Source organism: Anolis sagrei, chromosome 2 (assembly GCF_037176765.1).
Source record: "Anolis sagrei isolate rAnoSag1 chromosome 2, rAnoSag1.mat, whole genome shotgun sequence".
Classification (NCBI taxonomy): Eukaryota; Metazoa; Chordata; class Lepidosauria; order Squamata; family Dactyloidae; genus Anolis; species Anolis sagrei.
In genome coordinates this window covers 224,992,617-225,015,050 of record NC_090022.1, presented here as the reverse complement: position 1 = coordinate 225,015,050, position 22,434 = coordinate 224,992,617, and the positions used below count along the sequence as shown (strand labels likewise).

General features: G+C 37.8%; 1 protein-coding gene across 2 annotated transcripts in view; it reads right to left on the bottom strand.

Moving 5' to 3' along the window:
• The window catches only part of PCSK5 (proprotein convertase subtilisin/kexin type 5), a 321,518-nt gene that overhangs the window by 205,606 nt on the left and 93,478 nt on the right, over positions 1-22,434 (bottom strand). For both annotated transcript variants that reach the window (XM_060762183.2, XM_060762182.2), the window contains exons 4-5: positions 12,866-13,009; positions 3,584-3,660 (exon numbers count right to left, since the gene is read on the bottom strand). In XM_060762183.2, the coding sequence (XP_060618166.2) occupies positions 3,584-3,660; positions 12,866-13,009 (221 nt within the window). The remainder of the gene's footprint in view (positions 1-3,583; positions 3,661-12,865; positions 13,010-22,434) is intronic.

The window sequence follows — 22,434 nt, the reverse complement described above, 5'->3', positions numbered from 1 at the left end:
TATAAGATGACCCCTGACTTTTGAGAAGATTTTCTTGGGTTAAAAAGTAGTCTTATATGCCAGAAAATACAGTATTTGCCTTTTATTCTCAAGACATTTCTCCTCTGTACTATTGATTTTCTACTGAAATATTATTTGGAGTAGTTTGGATGTCTTCCCCAACTTTAAACTGGTTTCAAATCATATGCCCTTGCCCAAAATATCTACTAGACAGGAAATATGAACTAAGCATGAGGGAAATAGATCATATCAACTTCATGGACTAAAATAGACCAAATAAATGCACTGTTAATAAGCCTCCTACAGATCAGGCTATAATACGTATTTGATCTTCTACCTTATCTAACAATGTGAATTGTTTCATGAAAAGCTCCAAAGAAATGGAGAAATTAGTTCACAAATGCCTCCCCTGCCAGCAATGTAGCAGGGCGGGGAAGGCAGACAACTTTCAGTCTGTTAGAGGTCAGCACTCAAACTCAACATTCCTCTATATCAGCTATCAAGTGGAAACTAGGAGGTCACATATGAGAGCAGAAGTGAGTGCAGACTGAAGGAGTCAGAATGGTCCAAAAAATATCATCATTATTCAGGCAAAGTTGAAGCTTTTTTAGCTGTTTCTTCTTTAGAGCTAAAGTCTAAGTGGAATGAGTGAGAGAGATGTTTCGGTCTTTAGCTATAATGGTTCATATAGTATGCACAGCATACTGAATTTCTAATTTGAGTTTTGGAAGCTCCTGAAATCAATGAATGGTATCACTTCTTGAATTATTTTCATATTAGGAAGAACAAAACTCAAAGGGCAGGGGAGAATCTCTAAGATGACACACAGCACGTCAAAAAGTTGAGAGTACCATATAAACTCAGGTACAGGTTGACCCTATGTATGAGTTGAGTGCAGGTTTGGGTCATTATAGTATGGATTTTGATATGACTCCTAGATAAGTCAAGGGTCATTCTGCAGAAAGAACTGATGCTGCTTCAGGAGACTAGTCTGTCTACTGCCACCATTTCCTACCCAAGAATTGAAAATATCTAGAAGCAGCATGACAGTGGAGAGAGCGGGGGGGGGGGGGGGGGGTAGTGTTTCTTTTAGGTTCTCCTAGGATGGACTAAGCTCTTTTCTTCACCACTCTACTCAGAAGAGGGGATAGTTTATTTTGTTGTAAGAGGTAATGTATGTTACTCTCTGTGGATAAATCAAACCAAGTTTTTGGGGTTGACTTTTAAAACTAAAATGTGTAAGTATATAGGGTGTTGAATAAACGGAATACTGGATACCCCAGAAGCTGCAAATATTTAAATGACTTACAATTCATGTATGCAAAGCCCAAATGTAGGCAAGAAAATACAATAGAAAATACATACACAAAAACCGTACATCATGAAATTGCACTACAATTTCAGGGTGTCATGATTATACAACTATTTGAAAGCAAAGGTTTGGGCCTCATTTTACATAATCTGTTATGCAGGACATGATACAATTTCTGAAAATGTACTAGCTTCTGAAAGTTATCTATGCTTTCCAAGCTATCCAAGGTGGATACAATATACAGGGTTAGTCAAAATGCATAGGCCAATAAGCCATTCAATTGAATGGCTTATTGGCCTATGCATTTTGACTAACCCTGTATTTGGGGTTTCCTTTTAAGCACGTTTGGGTGTGGGTAGGTGTTTTTATGTAAGTATTTTGTATAGAACAGAGGTCAAAGACCTTCAGAGTGATGTACAATGTGAAAGTCAAAGTATTTCTGAACCAAATAATTTAAATTTCAAACAACTAAAAAAATCAGCAGATGTATAGGAATGTGGGAAATAATGGACTAGAACCAAACATCACAGAAAAGTAGGTATTAAAAGATCCCAAAGCTTGCTCAAAAACAAAACAAAAAAGGAAGGAATCAATAGTAGCTCTAGGGATGTCCAATTAAGTTGCAATCCTTCAGGGCACTAAAAAAATCAAGATTTACTTTTAGGATTTTTGACAAAATGTTTTTGACCTATAGTTGGTCAAATCCTTGTAGGCAGAACTTGGGGGTGAGCAGGACCACCTGTTTGCAGGTTTCTCCTTTGCGGATTTTGTTATTAATGGTTTCATAGCTGCTTGCTGCTTAACCAGCTTGGCCTCCTTGGCCCCTCCATCTCCCACCCAATTTATAATGTACTCCTTTCCAGTTTGACGATTTTATCCCTTCAGGGCACTAATTTCTGAAGGATAGCTGTAGAGATGGGGTAATATAATAAACATGTTTAACTAAAGAATTTAAGCAAAAAAAGGAGGTATAATACCAGATACCAGATTCTTTCTGATGGTGGAAACAAAACACTATCAGCTCTTGTTCGCACTTGGATAGGATACCACTAACAATTTCCCACTCAAGCACTGAAAAAGTCCAAAAGCAGCACCACAATAGAAACAGTACTAGGTGCTGTAGCCTATATTTCAGAGGAAAGAAATGGCAAACTACCAATGAGAATTCCTTGTCTAAGAAAACTATGAAATTCATAGAGTCATCAAAAGTTTACATATGGCTTGAAGGCACATAAACATATCAATCAGAACATTTGGGACAGCTGAGTCATCTTCACCAGCAGCGTACACGGGCTTTTAACACCTAATAAGAGACAAGAAAGCCTCATGGAGAAAACAGGACAAGGGAGAAAATGCTTCTGCGGTTTACAGGAATCACTAATTCTATGTAACTGAGTATAATTAAAGCACTATCGATGGAGATTGAAAGAGTATTCATCAGGTATTCATACTTCTAACATCCAGACCATGGTTCCACAATCTATGATACTGAGCTGAATGTAGGCTATCATGGTAGACCATCAGAGATTCAGTAAATTTGATGTTTTGCATTCTTGAGATATGTTTCAATTTAAATGTGGAAAGAAGGTGGATGACTATCCAAGCTAGGATAAAATAATTTCTGTTCCTCGAGTAGCTAAAGCACTAGAGATAGACAAAAAGATCCAGATTATCTTTCATATCCTTCAGTCTATTGCTTGTTAAAATATGTATCCTAAACCACATTTGAATTGCCAAAGAAATAAGGCAGCAAAATATATAAATTAAGATGATAGCTGCAGCTCTGAGCTATAATTTTTTTTTCTGTCCTAAGTCTGCTCAACTAGCTATCAACCAGACATTTCTTGAAAATCTTACAATTCCATCAGTCCTAGGTAGACAGAAAAATCCATACGGCAACTTTACATGGTTATGTTCTGTCTTGTCGAAGAGGTGGCTAAAAAGAAATACTACTAGAGCAGGGGGAAAACAGTTCAAAATATTTGTAACTCAAAAGTACTTCATGGTCTGAAACATATATGCTCAGGCAACTGCCTTCAAGAATTAAATATTTGTGAGATAGAAAAGTGATTAGAAATAAATCACACATGTTGTAGATATAAACAAAACATTTACATTACATTATTAATTAAAATTTAAAAAGTGGAATTCTGAACTAGATTGCCACCTAATCGATTAGTACTATCTGTCACTATAACAAAATATGTACATTTTACCTATAAGCACATTTGAATTAAAGATGTCATATATTCTGTAGAGCACTGGCCTTACTTGTTTTCATTGCTGGCATCATATCGAGGCATGGGGTCAATATCATTACCATTGACATCAAAACTGGCATCTGGGTCCTGTAGCCAACAGGGAAGGGAGATGGAAAGAGAGATGGAAAGAAAATGAACTGCAGATCCTCATTAATTAGCCATTGACTCATCTAGTTCATACATTCCTCAGCAGGTTTCTACAGGAGTGCAATTAGGTTAACTAACATTCCTGTGGTTTGGTTGCAGCTGCCGGTTTTAGGAAAGAACTATATGTTCAAAACTGAAAAGATTTATATATTATTTAAATTGCGCTCAGTAAATGAACTGGGATTAAGGGCCCTGCTTCTAATTTATTGGGGGGGGGGGGATTGTAATTTTGATTTAAACACTTCATTGTGAAATCTTATTTTTGATATGTCAAGCTCCTTTACTTCATCTAAAATGTTTTTTTATCACAATGATAAATAGTACATTCCCAAACTTCATTAAAAGGCACAGCTTTTTAAATTATTCAAAAAAAATTAGTAGCCTTGAAATTATTTCCATATGTCAAAAAAGAATTTAAATACACAACTTAAAAGATTACACTACATTTGAATAAAGATATTTTTAACAGTTACTACTGAATTATATGTGTGCCATATCTTTGGGGATATATGCAAGTTTTCGTGTTTGTTCTCTTTTCTATATTTCCCTAAAAACAACTGTACACAACTTTTTGACATTCTAACAAATAGTTCTTTAAAATTTCGCCTGTGTTCAAAGCTATTTGCTTTCTTCACTTCAAGGGCCTGCCAGACAGGTCCAAAACACAGGATTTATCTCGCTTTCACCGGTGGCGTCCAAACAACGCCTCAGGTAAAAGCAAATCAATGAAGAGAAAGCTGAGGGTGGTCCCAGACAGGACTTTAATGCAGACCCAATTGGGCCTCAACTAAAAGTGCAAGTGCTCATGCGTTTTAAACATGGTGTGGATGCGTCCTGAGTTTTCCCAGTTTGCTCTTCATTAATTTGGCACCTGGAAAGATCTGGATATTAATCTAAAGTCTGGATCTTTTTAGGTGCTGGGCCTGTGGGGATTGACTGCTTCCACAGTCAATCACCACAGCCATCCCAGTTCTTTAGGCTCCTGGAGCTCGAAGGAGTGGGAGGGTGCCTACCCCTCCCCTCCAGTCCCCCATTTTTCCTTTAAAACTTACTGGCAGTGCAGACCCCTCTGCACAGTACTCCTGACATGCCACTTTCCGGGAAGCCTGGAATTTTGGGTTGGGGCTGGGGACAGAACCCAGGAGGAAGCAGATTATTTTAACCTGCTTCCTCCCAGATTTCTGCCATGTCTGGAAGGGCCCTCAAAGGATTCTACTTAGTTTTGCCAGCATGTATTACCTATGTTTACTCACATCAATGGTTAATAAAATTTGCTGCAAGCTTATTGGAAATACATTATTAAAAAATTACGAAAGTGTGAATACTGAGACCCTCCACATGTACTTGCAATGCAAATGTAGCATTCTTGCACATTGCCTATGGTGGCTAGGGCCAACAAGATCCAGAAGGTTGCACGTAAAATGCTAGACTGGGACAAAGTCAGTAACTTTCAGTGCTAAACTGTTAAGTATTAAACATAATTTTAATATGATTACTTCAATTATAAAGAATGAAATCAAAAATGGTAAAGATGTAATGAGGCCAGTATAAGAAGAACACATATCTGTAACCTCAGATGTTACTCAGAGTCTGCTAATCTCAAGGGAACTACACAAATAAATACTACTAAAATTTAATCTAGGTGATTAATTTCAAATTAATTTGTTACCAGCTACAAATTTCTAATTAGTTTTTTTAAGGAAGAGTCATGAGTCAAAGTTCCAACAGTGGAGAACCAGAGTGTAGCAGAAAATATTCAATGTACAGTACTGGATTGTTTTTATTGTGGGTCTAAGGTTGAGAGATTATGACTTGCTCAAAGTCGGCCAATTGGTTTCCATGAGCACGGACCCAAACTCATGTATTCAGTCTAGTTCAATGCTCAAGTCACTACATCACACCAGTTACTGTTCTGCTATTGCAATTATTAATGAACAGAAATTAGTAAATTAATAAACCGAATAGTATCCTGAACACAGACTGAAGGTGATTGACATACTGATTGAATACTGCTCACCTGAAGAACATTAAACCTTAAATAAAACTGTGGTTGCTTTATATAAAATGATTTAGTACTCCTAAAATTTAGTGCTACAAGCTTTAAATAAACATTTTAGTACTACCAGGGAGCCAGAATTAATAACATATTAGATTACAAGATTTTTCCAGAGTCAAAACAAGAATTTTGTGACTAGTCCACAGGCAACTCCCAATTTCCAACCTTATCTCCCCCCCCCCTCCCCCCAAAAAATGTGGCTTGAAACAAAACCTACAGCAAACCACACTTCTTTTTCCCTTGTCTGACTGGTTGGCAGATCTGAAAACACTTTAAATAATGTGAAAATTATGTGTTTAGACCAAGATAGTCATTTCCTAAAACACTGTATGTCTTAGATTTTTACATTCGAATGTCCTTATATATAAAAGTACAAAATAGTCTCCTTGAATGAATGAATGAATGTATGCTCATAGTTCCCTTGAATGAATGTATTGTGTTGGTCTGCAATCTCTTACAAAATGAATGGTTTTTAACCAGTGCCATGTGTTGAAATTTAATCTAGGCTGAATATTGCCCTTCTTTTCAGAAATGTGTGAGGTGGATGGCAGTGAAATAAAGATGCCCGAGGGACTGTGGGAGTGGGCACTTAGAAAAGAAATCTGCGAGGAAGAAGAAAAACATGCTTATTTTATTAAGTGAGCCATGTGGACATGTTATCTTTTATCCCTCTCTCTTACTCCTTTTCTTATGTTTTAAAATTCTGCGTGCTTGCTGACAGTGGCATGGAGTTCTCCACTCGAAGTCTTGCATTTGATCAATTCTTCCTTGAAAATTGATGCAAGAGGTGTTTTTTGTGAATTTGGGGAGACCCACTTCCCAAGGCTAGTATCGCTGTGCTTAAATGTAAACCACTCCTTAGAAGTCAACTGAACAACACCTAGAATTCAAGATGGCACACAGGCTGGTTTTCTAACAAATTCATTCCTATTCTGGTGAATGTACAAAAACAACTGACAACTCAACTGGAGATTTCAAATACCTACAAAATTAATACACTTAACAGAACTCCTGAATTTTGCCCTGTAAAGTCTGTACAAAATGCAAGATTAGCATTCTGTAATGAAATGGCATCCATACTTCACACATTTACTAGGCCAATCTATGCTGGTACACAGCACATGTATTTATGCCTGCACTGATGCAGACCGTAGCACTGGATCATAGGAATAAGTGGGTCACACAGTTGGCTTTGTGGCATTTTTCAAAATGCTACTGTGATAAGCATTATCTTTCCCCTGGAGAGCTTTAATGGTATGCTTGGAACAAGAATGGAGAACATTATTGGACGTAGCCTTGGATGACTTGTGAGCTTTGCAGAAGAGAAAGTGATTCTGCATGTAATGTCGAGAGTTATTTCCCCCAACATGATCCCAGGCACAATTTACAATGTTACAACAAAAGAACTGCCAGCTGATAAAATGCAGAAATCTTTCCTGAATGACAAAAAATTTTAACAATCCCCACCCTACTTCTAAGAAAGAGTAACTTGTGTTGACAGAAGATGGACCATCTAAGGTCAGTTAACACCACCAAATGTATACAGTGAAACTATTGAAGAATTGAAGAACATAATCCAGGCTGACAGGAACATCCTAGAGCAGTAGATCTTAACCTGTGGTCTGCGGACCATGTCCCCACAAGGAGGCCATGAAGGCTGCTCAGCTCACCTCCCTGGCCACATGACAGAAGCCAAGGCAAAGGCTGGTCCTGCATGCTCCCTGTCACGTTGCTGTTCTGCTTGGGAAGGAGCTGGATTGAACAGCTGAGTGACAGTGGAGAAAACCAGTTAGTCTTTGCCTTTCTCTTTCTCTCCCTCCCTCTCCTAAACTTTCCATTCAAGAGCATATAGTCTCTTATCAGAAACACTTAGAATCCCAGAGTAGGCTGACTGCTTGATCAAGAAATTTACTATGACACTTTGAACAATTTGCTTGGTCATGGAATTAACTACAAGACTATCACCTTTCACCAAACCTACCTTGAAGGCAGCTTCTTTTTGCACTGTGGCACTTATATCTATACTACTAGCACCATTCTATTCCCCTTTCTTCTTGCCTGCAATGTATCCAATTACATAGGAAAATGAATTCACATTTGCTCCACATCTCAATGAGATGATTACCAGGCCAGATGGTGGTGGTCCAATTACACTCTGGATTGCATGCTTACTGCCTGAGTAAAAACTGGCCAAACCAAAAACGAAATGAATGGGAGTCCACAAATGCTTATGTTACAAATATCTTTTTCTCTCTTTTTTGTTTTTTTGGGGTTTTCTTCTGACTCCATTCCTACCCTCTGCCCTTTCTCCCTGGACATACACTTTGTACAATAAACTACAGAAATTACATTTGAAATATCAGTCTTAATCTCCGTTTTTCCACTCCACATCTTAATACATTCTTTACATAATTCCTAACTGGGTTCCACATGCTCTTAATTACTATAACATTTTCTATTTTATCTATATTATTCAATTTACAGTTTGTTATTTCCACATTTAACATATTAAGTATATAATTATACCAATTTGTCAGAGTCCACTTTGTTTTATCTTTCCAACCCCTCACTAAAACAATCCGAGTGCACACTATTAATTTATCAAACACCCTTTCCTGGTTTCCTTGCATATAATAAATTTATATTGGCCATTACTATTTGAAGATTTAACATTCTATTAATGTCTCTTTCAATCGTTTTCCAGTATGCCTGTATTCCATCACATTCCCATATTATATGATTAAATACACATCTTTGTTTACAACCATGCCAACACCTGTCCTTTACTCCTGGTGAAAAGCGTGAAAGTTGTGCAGGAGTCCTGTACCATTTTTGTAACATTTTCCTTCTACCCTTAGTACATTATATTTTTCTTTTTCTATAGTATTTATTTCCCTCTGGATGTTTTCCCTCAATTTCCATATCCATTCTCCATGTTTGAAATATTTCCTCTATTATTTCTTCTTTTACCATTACACTTTGGTCGTACATGTCTCCTGCCACTTTTTTCTTGCTTCTCAGACATTTCCTTATCCTTTTCTCAAATGGACTGTCCTGTTCCCTAATCCTCTACCTCCTCCTCTGTCTATTAATATTTTGTCTTATAGCCCACCTTTGAATCTAATTTCCTGCTCCTGTACAATTCTGAATTTATTTTTGCTCTACCGGGTTTCCATCTTCTGAATACAAGACCTCTACTAGTCTTTTCCCTCTTCTTTTGATCCATCTCCATGTTCTATTTATATTTACGTTATTATTGTGATCAATTTGCTGTATTGTTGCCAACTTATTTTCAGTGTCTGGACTTAATTTCTGCTTTCTATTTTTCAACACTCTTATTTTTCAACACTCTTTAAATGGTTCCTTATATTCTATTTCCACTCTTGTATTCCATTCCTTACATATTATTTCTTTTTCTTTAATATTATTAATTATTTTTCCATATTTTCCCATTTTTCTATTATACTGTATTATTAGCAATCTTTGAATTTGAAACATATCATGATATGCTTCCAAATTTTGTATTCCCCAGCCTCCTCCTTCCTCTTTTTCATTTAACCATTTACCTCTTATTTTGGGCCTTTTTTCTCCAACTACCCATTTTTAATTCTTCTATCCCATATCTTTAACATCCTAATTTCTACTATATTTGGTAGTGTTTGGAATTGATATAACAATTTCAGTATTATAAACATTTTAAGGCCCTTATTTTATCCATTCTTGTTAATATTTACCTTTCCCATTTCTTGAATTGTTTCTCTATTACTTTCCATGTTTCTTATAATTCCCCTTATACTCTTCGGTGTTTTATAAATCCATACTCCTAAGTATTTTATCTTCTTTAACCCTACTCTCTAAACCAGAGAAATTCATTTTTTTTATTTTTTCCCCTTTTATCATTACATAGCTCCCCTCTGTGTCCCTTTTTCCAATTGGAACTTTATCATATTTTAAATTAAAATTGCCACATCCCGCACATTATTAGTATTTCTTGATTCAAATATATCCCCCCCCCCCAATTCCTATAATTGAATAATTGAGTATTATCCTTCCTCTTATGACTTTTCTGTTAGCATAGAATGTCAACTTTATAATCTTTAACCATTTTAATCACTTTCACCCTTCGTGTGGAGTCAATAAATTAATATTATATGACATCATTACTAGTAATAATGTCAAATGTCTTTTTTTAAGTAATCTAAAAGGCTTTGAAGGATTCTTTTACATCGTTTTATAACAAAACAATTATATATTCGATTACTCTCATTTAGATAGAGTGATGTACAAGGACCATATATGCTTTTAAGCATGCACTATTTGGTAAAGTTAAGACCTAAACTCTACCAGCAAATACTTGCTGCACAGCATCAAAAACTACAACCTGCACACTGTTGTATGGAAGAATGCTCATCTTGTAGACATGCAGTTAATATATCAATGGGTTCTGGCTGGAGAAGGAAGTCTTACATTGCTAATAGTATCTGTGGGTCATATCAAAATCCATACTATTAGTCCACAAACCATACTATTAGTCCACAAACCTACTTTATACATACAGTTAACTTATACATGAGTATATATGGTAAATACATAATGCCAAACATCATATCACAACATTTTAAGCAATAAAGCAATTTTGAAACATTAAAACTGGAAAGAGGAATATGTGTGCCTCCATATATTGTTAGGTTCTCATTTTATCTCATCACCAGTCTTCATTTGAACAACCACATCCTTTGTAGATGCAGAAGTGGCATATATGTGTGTTGAATTATCTCGACAATTATCTTGAATGACCTTGACTGCAACATTATAAACTGCATTCTTTTTTTGTGAACTGACATTTGGAGATACCTTTGATTTATATTTCATGGCTTTTAAATTACATGAAATATCAAAATCAGTTATCTGTTTGTCTCAAGTTCCTAAACAGCCACACAAACATTTAATTTAAGAATATAACTGGAAGGACAGCTAAATTCCATTGTCCAGCTAAGAAATGAAATTGGGAACATTAACCTACAGACTGAACACTGTAAAATTAGGTTACCAAAAATAACCAAGAAAATGCTTTAAGCACTCCATTTTGTAGAAATCAAATTAGACAAGATGCTAAGTATTAGGGCTGGTCAATTCATTTCGTTAATTCGTAATTCGTTAAAAAATTCGTTAATTTTTGAATTACGAAACGATTACAAAACTTTTTTTTAACCTGGAAGTGTTTTTAAATATCGAAATGGCAGGCGCCAAAAAATTTTGTATTTCCGTCCATTTCGGAAATACGTAAGATGGCCGCCTGCCGATGCTTGCTGGGAGCTCTCCTCTCTCGGCGCCGGCTGAGCAAGCGAGCGAGAGGGCGAGCGAGAGGGGCAAGCGAGCGGTGAGCGAGTGGCGAGCGAGAGGGCCTGCCAGAGTGAGTGCCTGCCTTCCCTCCTTAATAATAATTTTAATTTCTCCTCCCTATTCTACTAAATTAATAATAAATTTAAAAAATATTTAAAAAATATTGAAAAAAAAAAGGGCGCCATCTTTACAAAATGTTTTGTAAATATTTACGAAATTTCGTAAAAACCGAACTTTTTTTTTGGAAAATTTTGTAATTATTTTAAATATCGAAACAAAAAAAAAACCCCAATTACAAATCGATTTTAGAAACAAATTTTTGCGTTGTTACCCAGGCCTACTAAGTATGCTTTGAACCACAACCAAAGAATGCATCCAAACCTAGGGCCCTTCCACACAGTCATATAACCCAGAATATCAAGGCAGATAATGCATAATATCTACTCTGAACTGGGTTATCTTAGTCCACACTGCCATATAATCCAGTTCAATGTGGATTTTATACAGCTGTGTAGAAGCGCCCTTAGATAAGTAGGTTGTGGCAATATGGGGTAAATTTATACTGCTGCTGAAATAAATTTTGCTTGTAAAATGAGATAGCTCCAGGCTGCCAAGCTATCATTTTATATGCTTTATAAGCATTCTCAGGTGCCAGATCTCAAAGTAAATCTCAATAGCTTAAAAGACTTTAAAAATGAGAATGCTATTTGAAATGATTAGCAAAGTTACAACTATGACTTTTAAACTGTGAAAGTGAATTTTGGATGGTACATAAATTTCCAGTATAAAGAATAAATTCAATACTGCAAGGGATGTATTAAGAGCCTGACAACTGAGATATTTGGGACTGAAACTTATCCAAAATGGATCTATTGTGAAACTGGTTGACCTGAAACTTGGCATCATCCCAAGAAGTGATGGAATCTCTTATTCCTTGGACTTCACTGAGGTTTCGGAGACCCATGTGAATATCAAAATCCATTATATATAGTGTAATGAAATTGTGTCACTCATATAAAATGACAAAAATCATGATTTGCTTTTTAGATTTTTTTTCCTTGTGGAATATTTTTAAGCCATGGATTATTGAACTGGGGATAAGGTATCTGTGTATACATTACATTTGTGATTTGAGATGTTTGAATCACATTTGGATATAAAAGAGATAGATATATAATTGTCTAAAAGAAGCTCTATTGCCACTGAAATATCAACTGGTAAAATATGATGTATTTGCCTTTGGAGTTGTTAAAGTAAACACTGGTCAACACAAGACTGAATTTGTCTGTGTCAAGTGCATAACCAGTGCACTTTTTTGAGCTTGAACCCTATGTTTTATTCCATACATCAGTAACATCCTGGAACCGAAAATCTCAAGAATGAAGGTAAAATGTATTAAAACAACAGTAAAAGTTACTTGACTGAATAAAACTAGAAGACAATTCTGAGGAATACCTAGTTTCAGAATCACTTAAAGTATTTTACCTCTGTTGAGAGAAGCAAATCAGTGGGGGAAACCAGGCCATGACATCAGTGGTTATTAATGTCTTCCCCGTGTAGTCAATTCAAATTATTCTTAAAGGTTAAAGTGATAATGCAGTTTCATTTTTATTGTTAATTTCTTAGCATTCCCTCTTCAGGCATTTTTCTCCTCACTTGCATGTGAAATAACTCCAGCACACTGATGCATTTACTAGTATCACTCAGCAGGAAAAAAGAGCAACCTGAAGGACTATGGAAACTCACGTAATTCTGCATCAAGTCTGGGTGGTTTCTTTCAATGCCGTCATCCAAGATGGTGATCACAATGTTCTTTCCAGTGTAGCCTCTCCTCCAGGCACCGACAATGTTCATATCTGATTGACAGAGGTTTGTATTATCACTGCAGTGCTATAAGAGGGAAACAAAACAAGCATTTTGTGTAAAAGATTAATCAATAGTCTGAGGCAAGGAGATATTAGCTATTCATTTGCATAACCAATTAAATTATCAGCAAATGTGTATATTGATTTAAACTGGAGAGACAGAAAATCAATGCCCTAATTAACAAACAGCAAGATCATTTTAAAAGGGTGCTAAGTGAAATGAAAATTGTTCAAGCTAATTATTTCTTCTGAGATTGATCATTATATGAAGGAATAATTATTAGACTACTTAATTGTTGTTATGAGACTTTAGTAGCACAGAGAGATAATAGCTCTTTTCTGGGCATTCTACATACTTGTAGGGAAAAGTTCATTTGATTTTTTTTCGAGCATAACTAACCACATGTAGACAAAAGTAGCATAGTGTCTGTAAGAAATAGCCATGGAAACACACAAAAATGCTTGTATAGGGTTGGCTGGACTATGTTTGGGGTAATCTCTGAAGTAGCTTTCTAGAATCTTATCCAGATTTCTTTATATCTGAAAAAATGTGTGCTGGGGGCTTTTTTGGCACATTTACTACAGCATCAGCAGGAGATGAACCTGAATCCAAAGCAATTTCTTCCAAAAGACTTGCAGCTTATGGTATTTATTGAATTGAAGCTGAGAGAAGTTTTTAACATTGCTTAATTGAAAACCGATTTGATTTTTTCGCATAGCTTCATTTTGTATCAAGGAGGCCTTTTATAAAGAAACAGAATTTCAGCATTCATTGCCCCAACCCCATTTTTGGCCCCACAGAGAGTGTGAATCCTTTTAAGGAGTATCTATTCAGTCCCTCAGTGGTGGTGCTTTGCTCCAGCTCCCCTGGGATCATGGGGAAAGAGCAGAAATGGGGGGGGGGGGGGGGGATACATTCTTAGAACTAGTATCATAGCAACACAAGACCTCTCAGAGTTCCTTCACTCATTTCCTTGTCTCCTATCTAGCTTCTCAATACAACTTTGTGTAATAAGTTAAACCACTCTGAAATCTGTAAATGCAACAGTTAGGTGAAAAGCAATCACACTTTGCTGAACCTAGCCCCCATTGTTTTCCTGCTATGTACACTCTCTTGAAATTAGTCCGTTTGTTTGCACAATACATTTACTCCAATAAATCTTAATGGTCTTTCCAACTTCCTACTCACTTGTGAAATCCCAACAATGGCTGGCAACCTGTTGGTAAATTATGATGCCATGGATCAGATGTGTACCACTGACAACTCCTTATTATGGTTGCTGCTTAAAGTCAAGCAACCCCTCCCCCCCACTCCCACACACAATATGTTTTGAAGAGGTGTCATTTCAGATCAGGCATGAAGTTGTTTGCATGCTGTGGTTCCATGTGAATGTCCATCACAATGTCACTAACTTGGGAGATACATATTGTTTTCAAAAATGAACTAATTATGACTTGAGTAAGTCCAAATTGGCAGGAGTTTGGTAGTTTGGTGTGCCATGGTCTTAGTCAGCATGGTATTTCTGAGTGGCTTGTAGTCCCTCCTGGTACATGATATTGATGTATAGGGATTCCACATTCCTAGAACAGATATCAGGATGCATGTCATTGTGTGTGTGTGTGTGTAGTATATGTTTGTGAACCTTCAGTAGAATAACACATTGCAACAAGAATGGCAGGGAACCAGTAGATGCTGGCTTGTTCATATACGTTGCCAGTGTGGACAGATGGACTGTAGTAGAAAATGCTGCTCACCAGATAAAATTTATTTTGCTGCCAGACCCTTAAGAGAGCTTCATATTGCTAAAACTAAAGGAAAGTAAATAAACCCATGACTAATTCATTCATAGTTTTTCATCTCTTATGTTCAATAAACCCCACTAGTAGTTCATCTAACATGTTATCTACTTATTCTGGCTGCATTCTTCCATCTCTCATGAGTATTACTGAAATAGCCCATAGGTAGATCACTGAATAGAATAATTTCTAATATCTCCCATTTGATTCAGACCAGCCATGTACCTTGGGCTGTAGAAAAGGGTGAGATTACAAACCCTCTTTCCTTGAAAGATTTGGAAGCCTGCCAGAAGACAGCAGCTTTCTTCTCTCATGATGTCAGCAGACTGTCCTTGCCTGAACTTTTGCTTCTCTAGCAAAAGCTGGATTTTTACAGCTACTGGCTTGCCTTCCTTATTTATGCTATATAGAAAAGACAGAGTGCATTGATATCCTTTTAACTGTCTTGTGGCCAAAGCTCTAAGAATCCAAGCAGATAGAATAGTGTAGTGGTTTGAGTACAAAACTACAACTCTGGAGACCAGGGTTTGAATCCCTACTTGGCCATGAAAACCCACTGAGTGACCCTGGACAAGTCACACTCTCTCAGGCTCAGTGGAAGGCAAAGATAAATCGCCTCTAGACAAGAACTATGTGATAGGACCCCTTGAGAGTCATCATGTCAGAACTGACTCGAAGGCATACAACAAGAAACCCAGTGATATAAGGAAACAGCTTCCAACAGATCAAAATGAAAAGCATAGCTTCAAACTATCCAATATAAGAGAAGAAATGGCACCAAAGTATTCCATCTTTCTGTGGTCATGCTATCTGCTTTTCTCCTCTAACATCTAACATGCAACATGCTTGTAGTTTTTTACATCAGGAAGAAGGGAGAACAGACCTGTGGCTCTTAACTTGTGGTCTGCAGGCTGTGATATGAAAAAGGGTATCTGCAAAGGCTTGGGGAAATGTTATTAGCTTTTACCATTAAAAAAGAAAGAAAAAATGGACAGACAACTAGGCAGTCATGCATTGAACTCAAAGAGGAGCTTTTCGCCATAGACCTCATTTGTACAAAGCTTCACCCAATATTTCAAAATGTTCAAAAGTTATTTAAAAAACTGTTTTATAGCACAAAAAATTATATATATTCAACGCCAGTTACTTCCACATGCAGTGAAAATGTACATGTGAATGATGCTGAGAGAAAGGATATAACATTTCTTGCTACCACACATATAGCCAGAAGCTGACTTCAGAGTTGTACCAAACTTTAGTTCTCCACAATATTTTTTGAATGTCTGCTGCTTATCAGAGTTCAGTAGTGTTGAGAATGTTTTTGACAAAAGTCATGTATAAAAGGAAAACTGTTAATGGGAAGAGAAAGTTGAGTCCATCTGTGTAAGCATTGAAATAGACTTTGGAATTATAACTGTGGGTTAAGGAGCCTCCAGTGGCGCACTGGGTTAAACCCCTGTGCCGGAAGGACTGAAGACCGACAGGTCACAGGTTCGAATCTGGAGAGATTGCAGATGAGCTCCCTCTATCAGCTCCAACTCCTCATGTGGGGACATGAGAGAGGCCTCCCACAGAGATGGTAAAAACATCAAAAACATCCGGGCGTCCCCTGGGCAACGTCCTTGCAGACGGCCAATTCTCTCACACCAGAAACGACTTGCAGGTTCTCAAGTCGCTCCTGACACGACCAAAAATAAAAACTGTGGGTGATTGAAAATGACCATGTTTCTTCCTCAGTTTTGCAAATAAAACATTTATTTATTATTATTTATTTACAGCTTTTATATTCTGCCCTTCTCACCCCGCAGGGGACTCAGGACGGATTACAGTATACACATATATGGCAAACATTCAATGCCAATTTTTGACTTACAAACATATATAGACATACACAGAGGCTATTAACTTTTTTTTTCTGGCCGCCAGGGGAGCTGTCACTTTCATCGTCCATCTGCGACGCTGATGAAGCACTTTTGCATTCCTGAACGCTTCCCCGCTGGAATGCTTTGCGAGAGTCTTCTCTATGGCCTCATAAATCAGTTAATTTAGCCTCCCCACACTTTAAGGTGGTGCCTTATTTTCCTACTTGACAGATGCAACTGTCTTTCAGGTTGCAAAGGTTGACAACAGGCTACACACAATTGGTTGGAAATCCACTCCAACCCATCCAAACCCACTCCAACCCCACTCCAATTTGATATTGTTGAATCAACTGCCTTTTCAATAACTTCATAATGAATTTTAGAACACATATTTTGGATTGGCCTCAGAGTGGATTGATGACTGAATTTGAAATGTAGAAGAACTGGTGATGGTCCAGTTCAAAACAAAATGAAGCTTCTTCCAGTCAACTTACAAAGTGCCACCATTCTAACAAGGAATAGCTGTCAGTTAGCTTCACTTGTACAGGTCATGAAGACGAACAACTATCACAATGTATTGTCCAATGAGATTTCTCAATACTAAACCTAAAAAAAATGCCTCAAAGAGCAATAGGTTTTTTTTCAAAAGTAAGGAGCGGGGGCTTCTAGGGAGTAGGAAAACAAAACAAACAAACAAACAACACTACAAATGGATGTAACAATAAAATGGCTCATTTGTCACCTATCATTAAAAGGAGGATTTTGCTTAAAAATACCCCAAACTGTGGTTCATTTGTGGGGAATGTGGAGTGTTTCCATCAAAAGGAGAACCATGTTTGAGTAGAGCAATTTTGTTTTTCTGAATCTAAGCCCAAGCATTTATATCGTACTGTAAATGCCCAGGATTCATTAGAAATAATGTACTCTGAAACTGAAACATTTAAATGTGGGCTCCCAAACAAACATTTAAAAATGCCAGAAATTATCTTAATAACATTGAAAAAAGGTTCATCTGAAGTTTCACAAAAATAGTGACTTCTGGGCCATTTCAGGGTAAAGGCTGGTGTAGACAGGCCCCTAGTTTCAAGAAATTTCGTTTGCCCCTTAACCCCTGAAATAACGAGACAGACAACAATGGTATGGATTCAAATTTGGGCAACTTTATTAATTGTTAGCTATTTAAACTTTACCTGAACTAAACTATGTGTCTAGGAACTTGGTGGCAAACCGAGGCAGCGTCCTCGGCTATTTAGTGTGTAATATCTGTGTGCCCTGGATCCCCAACCGGGCCACCTGAAGGTAAAAGTCTGGAGAAGCCTGTCTCAGATTATTGATATCAGCCTCTCTTCTTTCTATGCCAAGTGATGTCCCCTCACCCATTTGCTGACCTCTAGGTGAGTGTTTGTTGCACAATGACCCCCACCCTTACGGGGTGCCTTGCGTATACCTCCATGTCTGTGTTTTCCTGAGCTATTTATGCTAGCCTAATTAAACCGGACCACCCCAGCTAGCCCCTAATAACAGTATAGGGTAGGCGAAAAAAACCCCCAGAACATGAGGGGCAAAAAATTCCTACCCGGCTCCAACGGGCAACCGAAAGTTATACTGTCAATGGGCGGGTGTGGTGGGTAGCAAGTCTTCAAAGACTGAGGGAGGAGGCTGGCTCGAGAGCTCAGCCAGCCCCCGCCCTCCTTCCAAGAGGTTCCATAGGAACCTCCCATTTCTCTCCATTCAGGGGGAGGGGCAAATCGCTCCCCCCACCAACTTTGTTGGTGTGGAGAGTCCCTTGCCCCTTAACCCCTGAAATAACAAGACAGACAACAATGGTATGGATTCAAATTTGGGCAACTTTATTAATTGTTAGCTATTTAAACTTTACCTGAACTAAACTATGTGTCTAGGAACTTGGTGGCAAACCGAGGCAGCGTCCTCGGCTATTTAGTGTGTAATATCTGTGTGCCCTGGATCCCCAACCGGGCCACCTGAAGGTAAATGTCTGGAGAAGCCTGTCTCAGATTATTGATATCAGCCTCTCTTCTTTCTGTGCCAAGTGATGTCCCCTCACCCATTTGCTGACCTCTAGGTGAGTGTATGTTGCACAATGATCCCCACCCTTAGCTCCGGTGGGGGAGGTGAATAAGCACCCCACCTCCCCGGCCTGCCTGAAGACCGACCTGAAGAGGTCATTGCAGCCACGTCCTGTCTTCAAGGCAAGTCTTCAAAGACTGAGGGAGGAGGCTGGCTCGAGAGCTCAGCCAGCCCCCACCCTCCTTCCAGGAGGTTCCATAGGAACCTCCCATTTCTCTCCATTCAGGGGGAGGGGCAAATCGCTCCCCCCACCAACTTCGTTGGTGTGGAGAGTCCCTTATCTACTTTCCATCCCACTCCCTCACCCTGAGGCCCAAGGATAAAACATACAAAACACATGAGTTCACAATACTTCATTTTGTTTTCTTCTACCAATTTTCTCTTCTTCTTTCCACACAGTTCTTTTCAACCTGAATTGAAATTAGGCTTGCAATAGCAAAAGCAAGATTAAGACTGAATAGAAAGGGTGTAACTGTAAACCATCTGGGAACCAATCGACTTTCTACCTTTGCAAATAGGCTAAATCTTTTGAAAAACTGTCACCATATTCATTTGTTGTTGTGTGACATATAAAGAATGCCTTCCAGCCAGTGTTGTAATAAAGTCAGGACTGGCGTGGAAGAAATGCTTTGATTTTTTGATTACCACGGATGGTGACATGTTCTGCCACTATGGTCCTTGTTTCCACTAAGCTTAGCTGCCAAGTGCCAACTCTCACAATATCCTGGGGGGAAGGTAGCAGGAATTTTCCAAGGGAAACAGGCATGTAGCTGGGGGGGGGGGGGTTGAGGGGCTTCAGCCCCCCCCCCCTGAAATTTTCATGGTGGTCCACGAAAAGGCCTTACTGGTACATTATTTCAACTGTTATGTTTATTCATATCATGATCTGATCACCATGCTCAATATATCCCATATGCATGGGGGGATTGGGGTAACAATACGAAAGGTTTGCTAGGGTAGACCCTCTTTCACTCAGACTCAGCCCTCCCCCCAAACCAAACTCGCCCCCCCCCGCCCCCGAATCAAAATCCTGGCTGCGGGCCTGTAGGGAAATAAATATTTTGTGAGCTACTGCTATTCAGTAAAAGGTATTCTGGGGTCACTTGGTCCTGAATGGACAATTAAGATCCATTAGCTTAACAATAGCTTTACTTTTACTAGATTTAAATATACTAGAAGGATTTATTGTCATGAGTTCATGCAAAGAATCCTTGCTAGATAGAGCACTTCTTGGAAAGAATTAAGAAAGCTACAAAACCAGATACAGTAGAGTCACGCTTATCCAACCTTCGTTCATCCAACATTCTGTATTATCCAACGCCGTCTGCCTCCCGCCCGGTGCTAAATTTGTAAATACAGTAATTACTACATAATGTTACCATGTATTGAACTGCTTTTTCTGTTGATTTGTTGTAAAACGCGATGTTTTGTTGCTTAATTTGTAAAACTACAACGTAATTTGATGTTTAATAGGTTTTCTTTAATCCCTCCTTATTATCCAACATTTTCTCTTATCCAACGTTCTGCCGGTCCGTTTATGTTTGATAAGTGAGACTCTACTGCATTATGATTTCTCTCATTTTGTGTCTCTGTATATTTTTTGTTAGTTTCTTTTTAAACAATTCATGAATTCTTGGTACAACAAAAGGCAGGTTCTTCGGCACATGAAATGTAGAATTAGAAAATTGTGTCTTTAATGCTTCTCTTTCCATGCCAGACATGCTGCCTTTTTGCTGTAGATGTAAACAACTAGGAAAATCAATGCACATAAGTGTGGAACAGTACCAAAATGCGACTGATCAACACTACTGCATACTGATATTCATAGTTAATTTAAAATTAATTCTTCAGGTATCCAGTTTCTGACATGTAGAAATATCCTCTCTGTGCTTGGATTATAAGCAGAGATATTAATAATTGCACTTCCAGAAATATCATTTTTAACAAAAATAAGTAACAAATCAACTTTATAGTGTCACAAATTTCAAACCAAAGGGAAATGTGGTTGTATTGCATACTGTGGGAGCAAGCCCTGTTGAATTAATAGGATTTGCTTCCAAGAAGACAGGTCCTGTTAAATTAATAGGATTTGCTTCCAAGTCGACAAGCACAAGAGTAGTCAGCTCAAGTCATATCTAGGGACCAAAACTGACAAATAATCAATAGAAAGAGACTATGTCGCATTGGTTCTTCTTCACCTGCACAATTACTCCAGCAATATTTCCAGATAAAACAATATCATTCTTCAATTTGATGAAAAACAGAGATACTGGCAATAACGTGCAATAGGAATATGAAATGTGTCTTTTATACTTCATTAAGTGTGTGAATTAATAAGGAAGCAATTCTTTATACTAACAGCCTACCCTTTCATATAGCTTGCTAGTTCAGAGCACAAACTATGATTTCTTAATAAAGGGGGTCATTTTTCCTGCTTTTGTCTAATAAATTAGACTGGTCTATCTTGAAACAAGTGTGCGATATTTTTCTTACATGGAAGAACCACATGAAGACACTAAACCACTTACAATTTTACAGATACATACACCCTTCCCTGTATAATTAATCTTAAACTACACTAATTTTATTATAACTAGTTCAAAAGTAGTTCAAACGGCAAATCCTATCATCAGTTCATAGCAAATTACTCTTGAAACAAAATTTCAAAAATTGGTTCGTCATAATATTCTGTGAGCATAAGCCTTTGAAGCATGGCCAGGACTTTCATTTAAGGGAGGTCCATGTGATCATATATCCAACATTCTTTATAACTTAAATTTAACATGTGATCCTAAGGTGTAGATATAGGTTGTATGGGGTGGAACTGTAAAATTTCTTTCTCTGTAACCAGAATCCTTTGAAATATATAAATTCTGTGCAGTGTTTCTGAATGCATAGAATTAAAAATATGAAAAATCCCAAAAAGCAAATCTTAATCTGGGTTTGCAGGTGTGTCAACTAGTCATGTATGGTGTTACGCTCCCCCGAAAGACTGTGTTCACAAGTTGGGAGTGATCCTGGATCTGTCTCTCCAAATGTTAGCCCATGTAGATGTGACGATCAGGAGTGCTTACTACCAGCTTCAGTTGATATGCCAGTTACACTCCTTCCTAGATTTGGAGGACCTGAAGATGGCAGTGCACACACTAGTAATCTCCAGGTTGGACTTCTACAATGTGCTTTACACTGGGTTACTCCAGCTGGTTCAAAATACGGCAGTCAGATTGGTTACAAGAACATCTAGGAGTGAGCTTATTACACCAATCCTAAAGTTACTCCACCGGTTGCTAATTAGTTTCCAGGCAAAGTACAAGATGTTGGTTTTGACCTTTAAAGCCCTACATGGTTTGGGTCCAAGTTACCTAAAGGATTGTCTTTTCTCATACAATCCACCCCGAACATCGAGGTCCTCTGAGGAGCATCTGCCCCAACTAGCCAGAACCCAACTGGCAATCACCACCCAGAGGACATTTTCATTGGCTGCCCCAAGATTATGGAATGACCTGCCAGAAGAACTCCAACAGCTAAATGAGCTGTTGGAATTTTAAAACCATGTAAAGACCTATCTCTTCCAGCAGGCCTACCCAGACAGTCTTTAAGCATGAATTTTAAATGTGTGTCCTTTATTTAATCTCTATTTTGTTTTTAATCTGTTATTAAAAACATAATATGTAAATTAATATTTTTTTAAAGAGATGTTTTT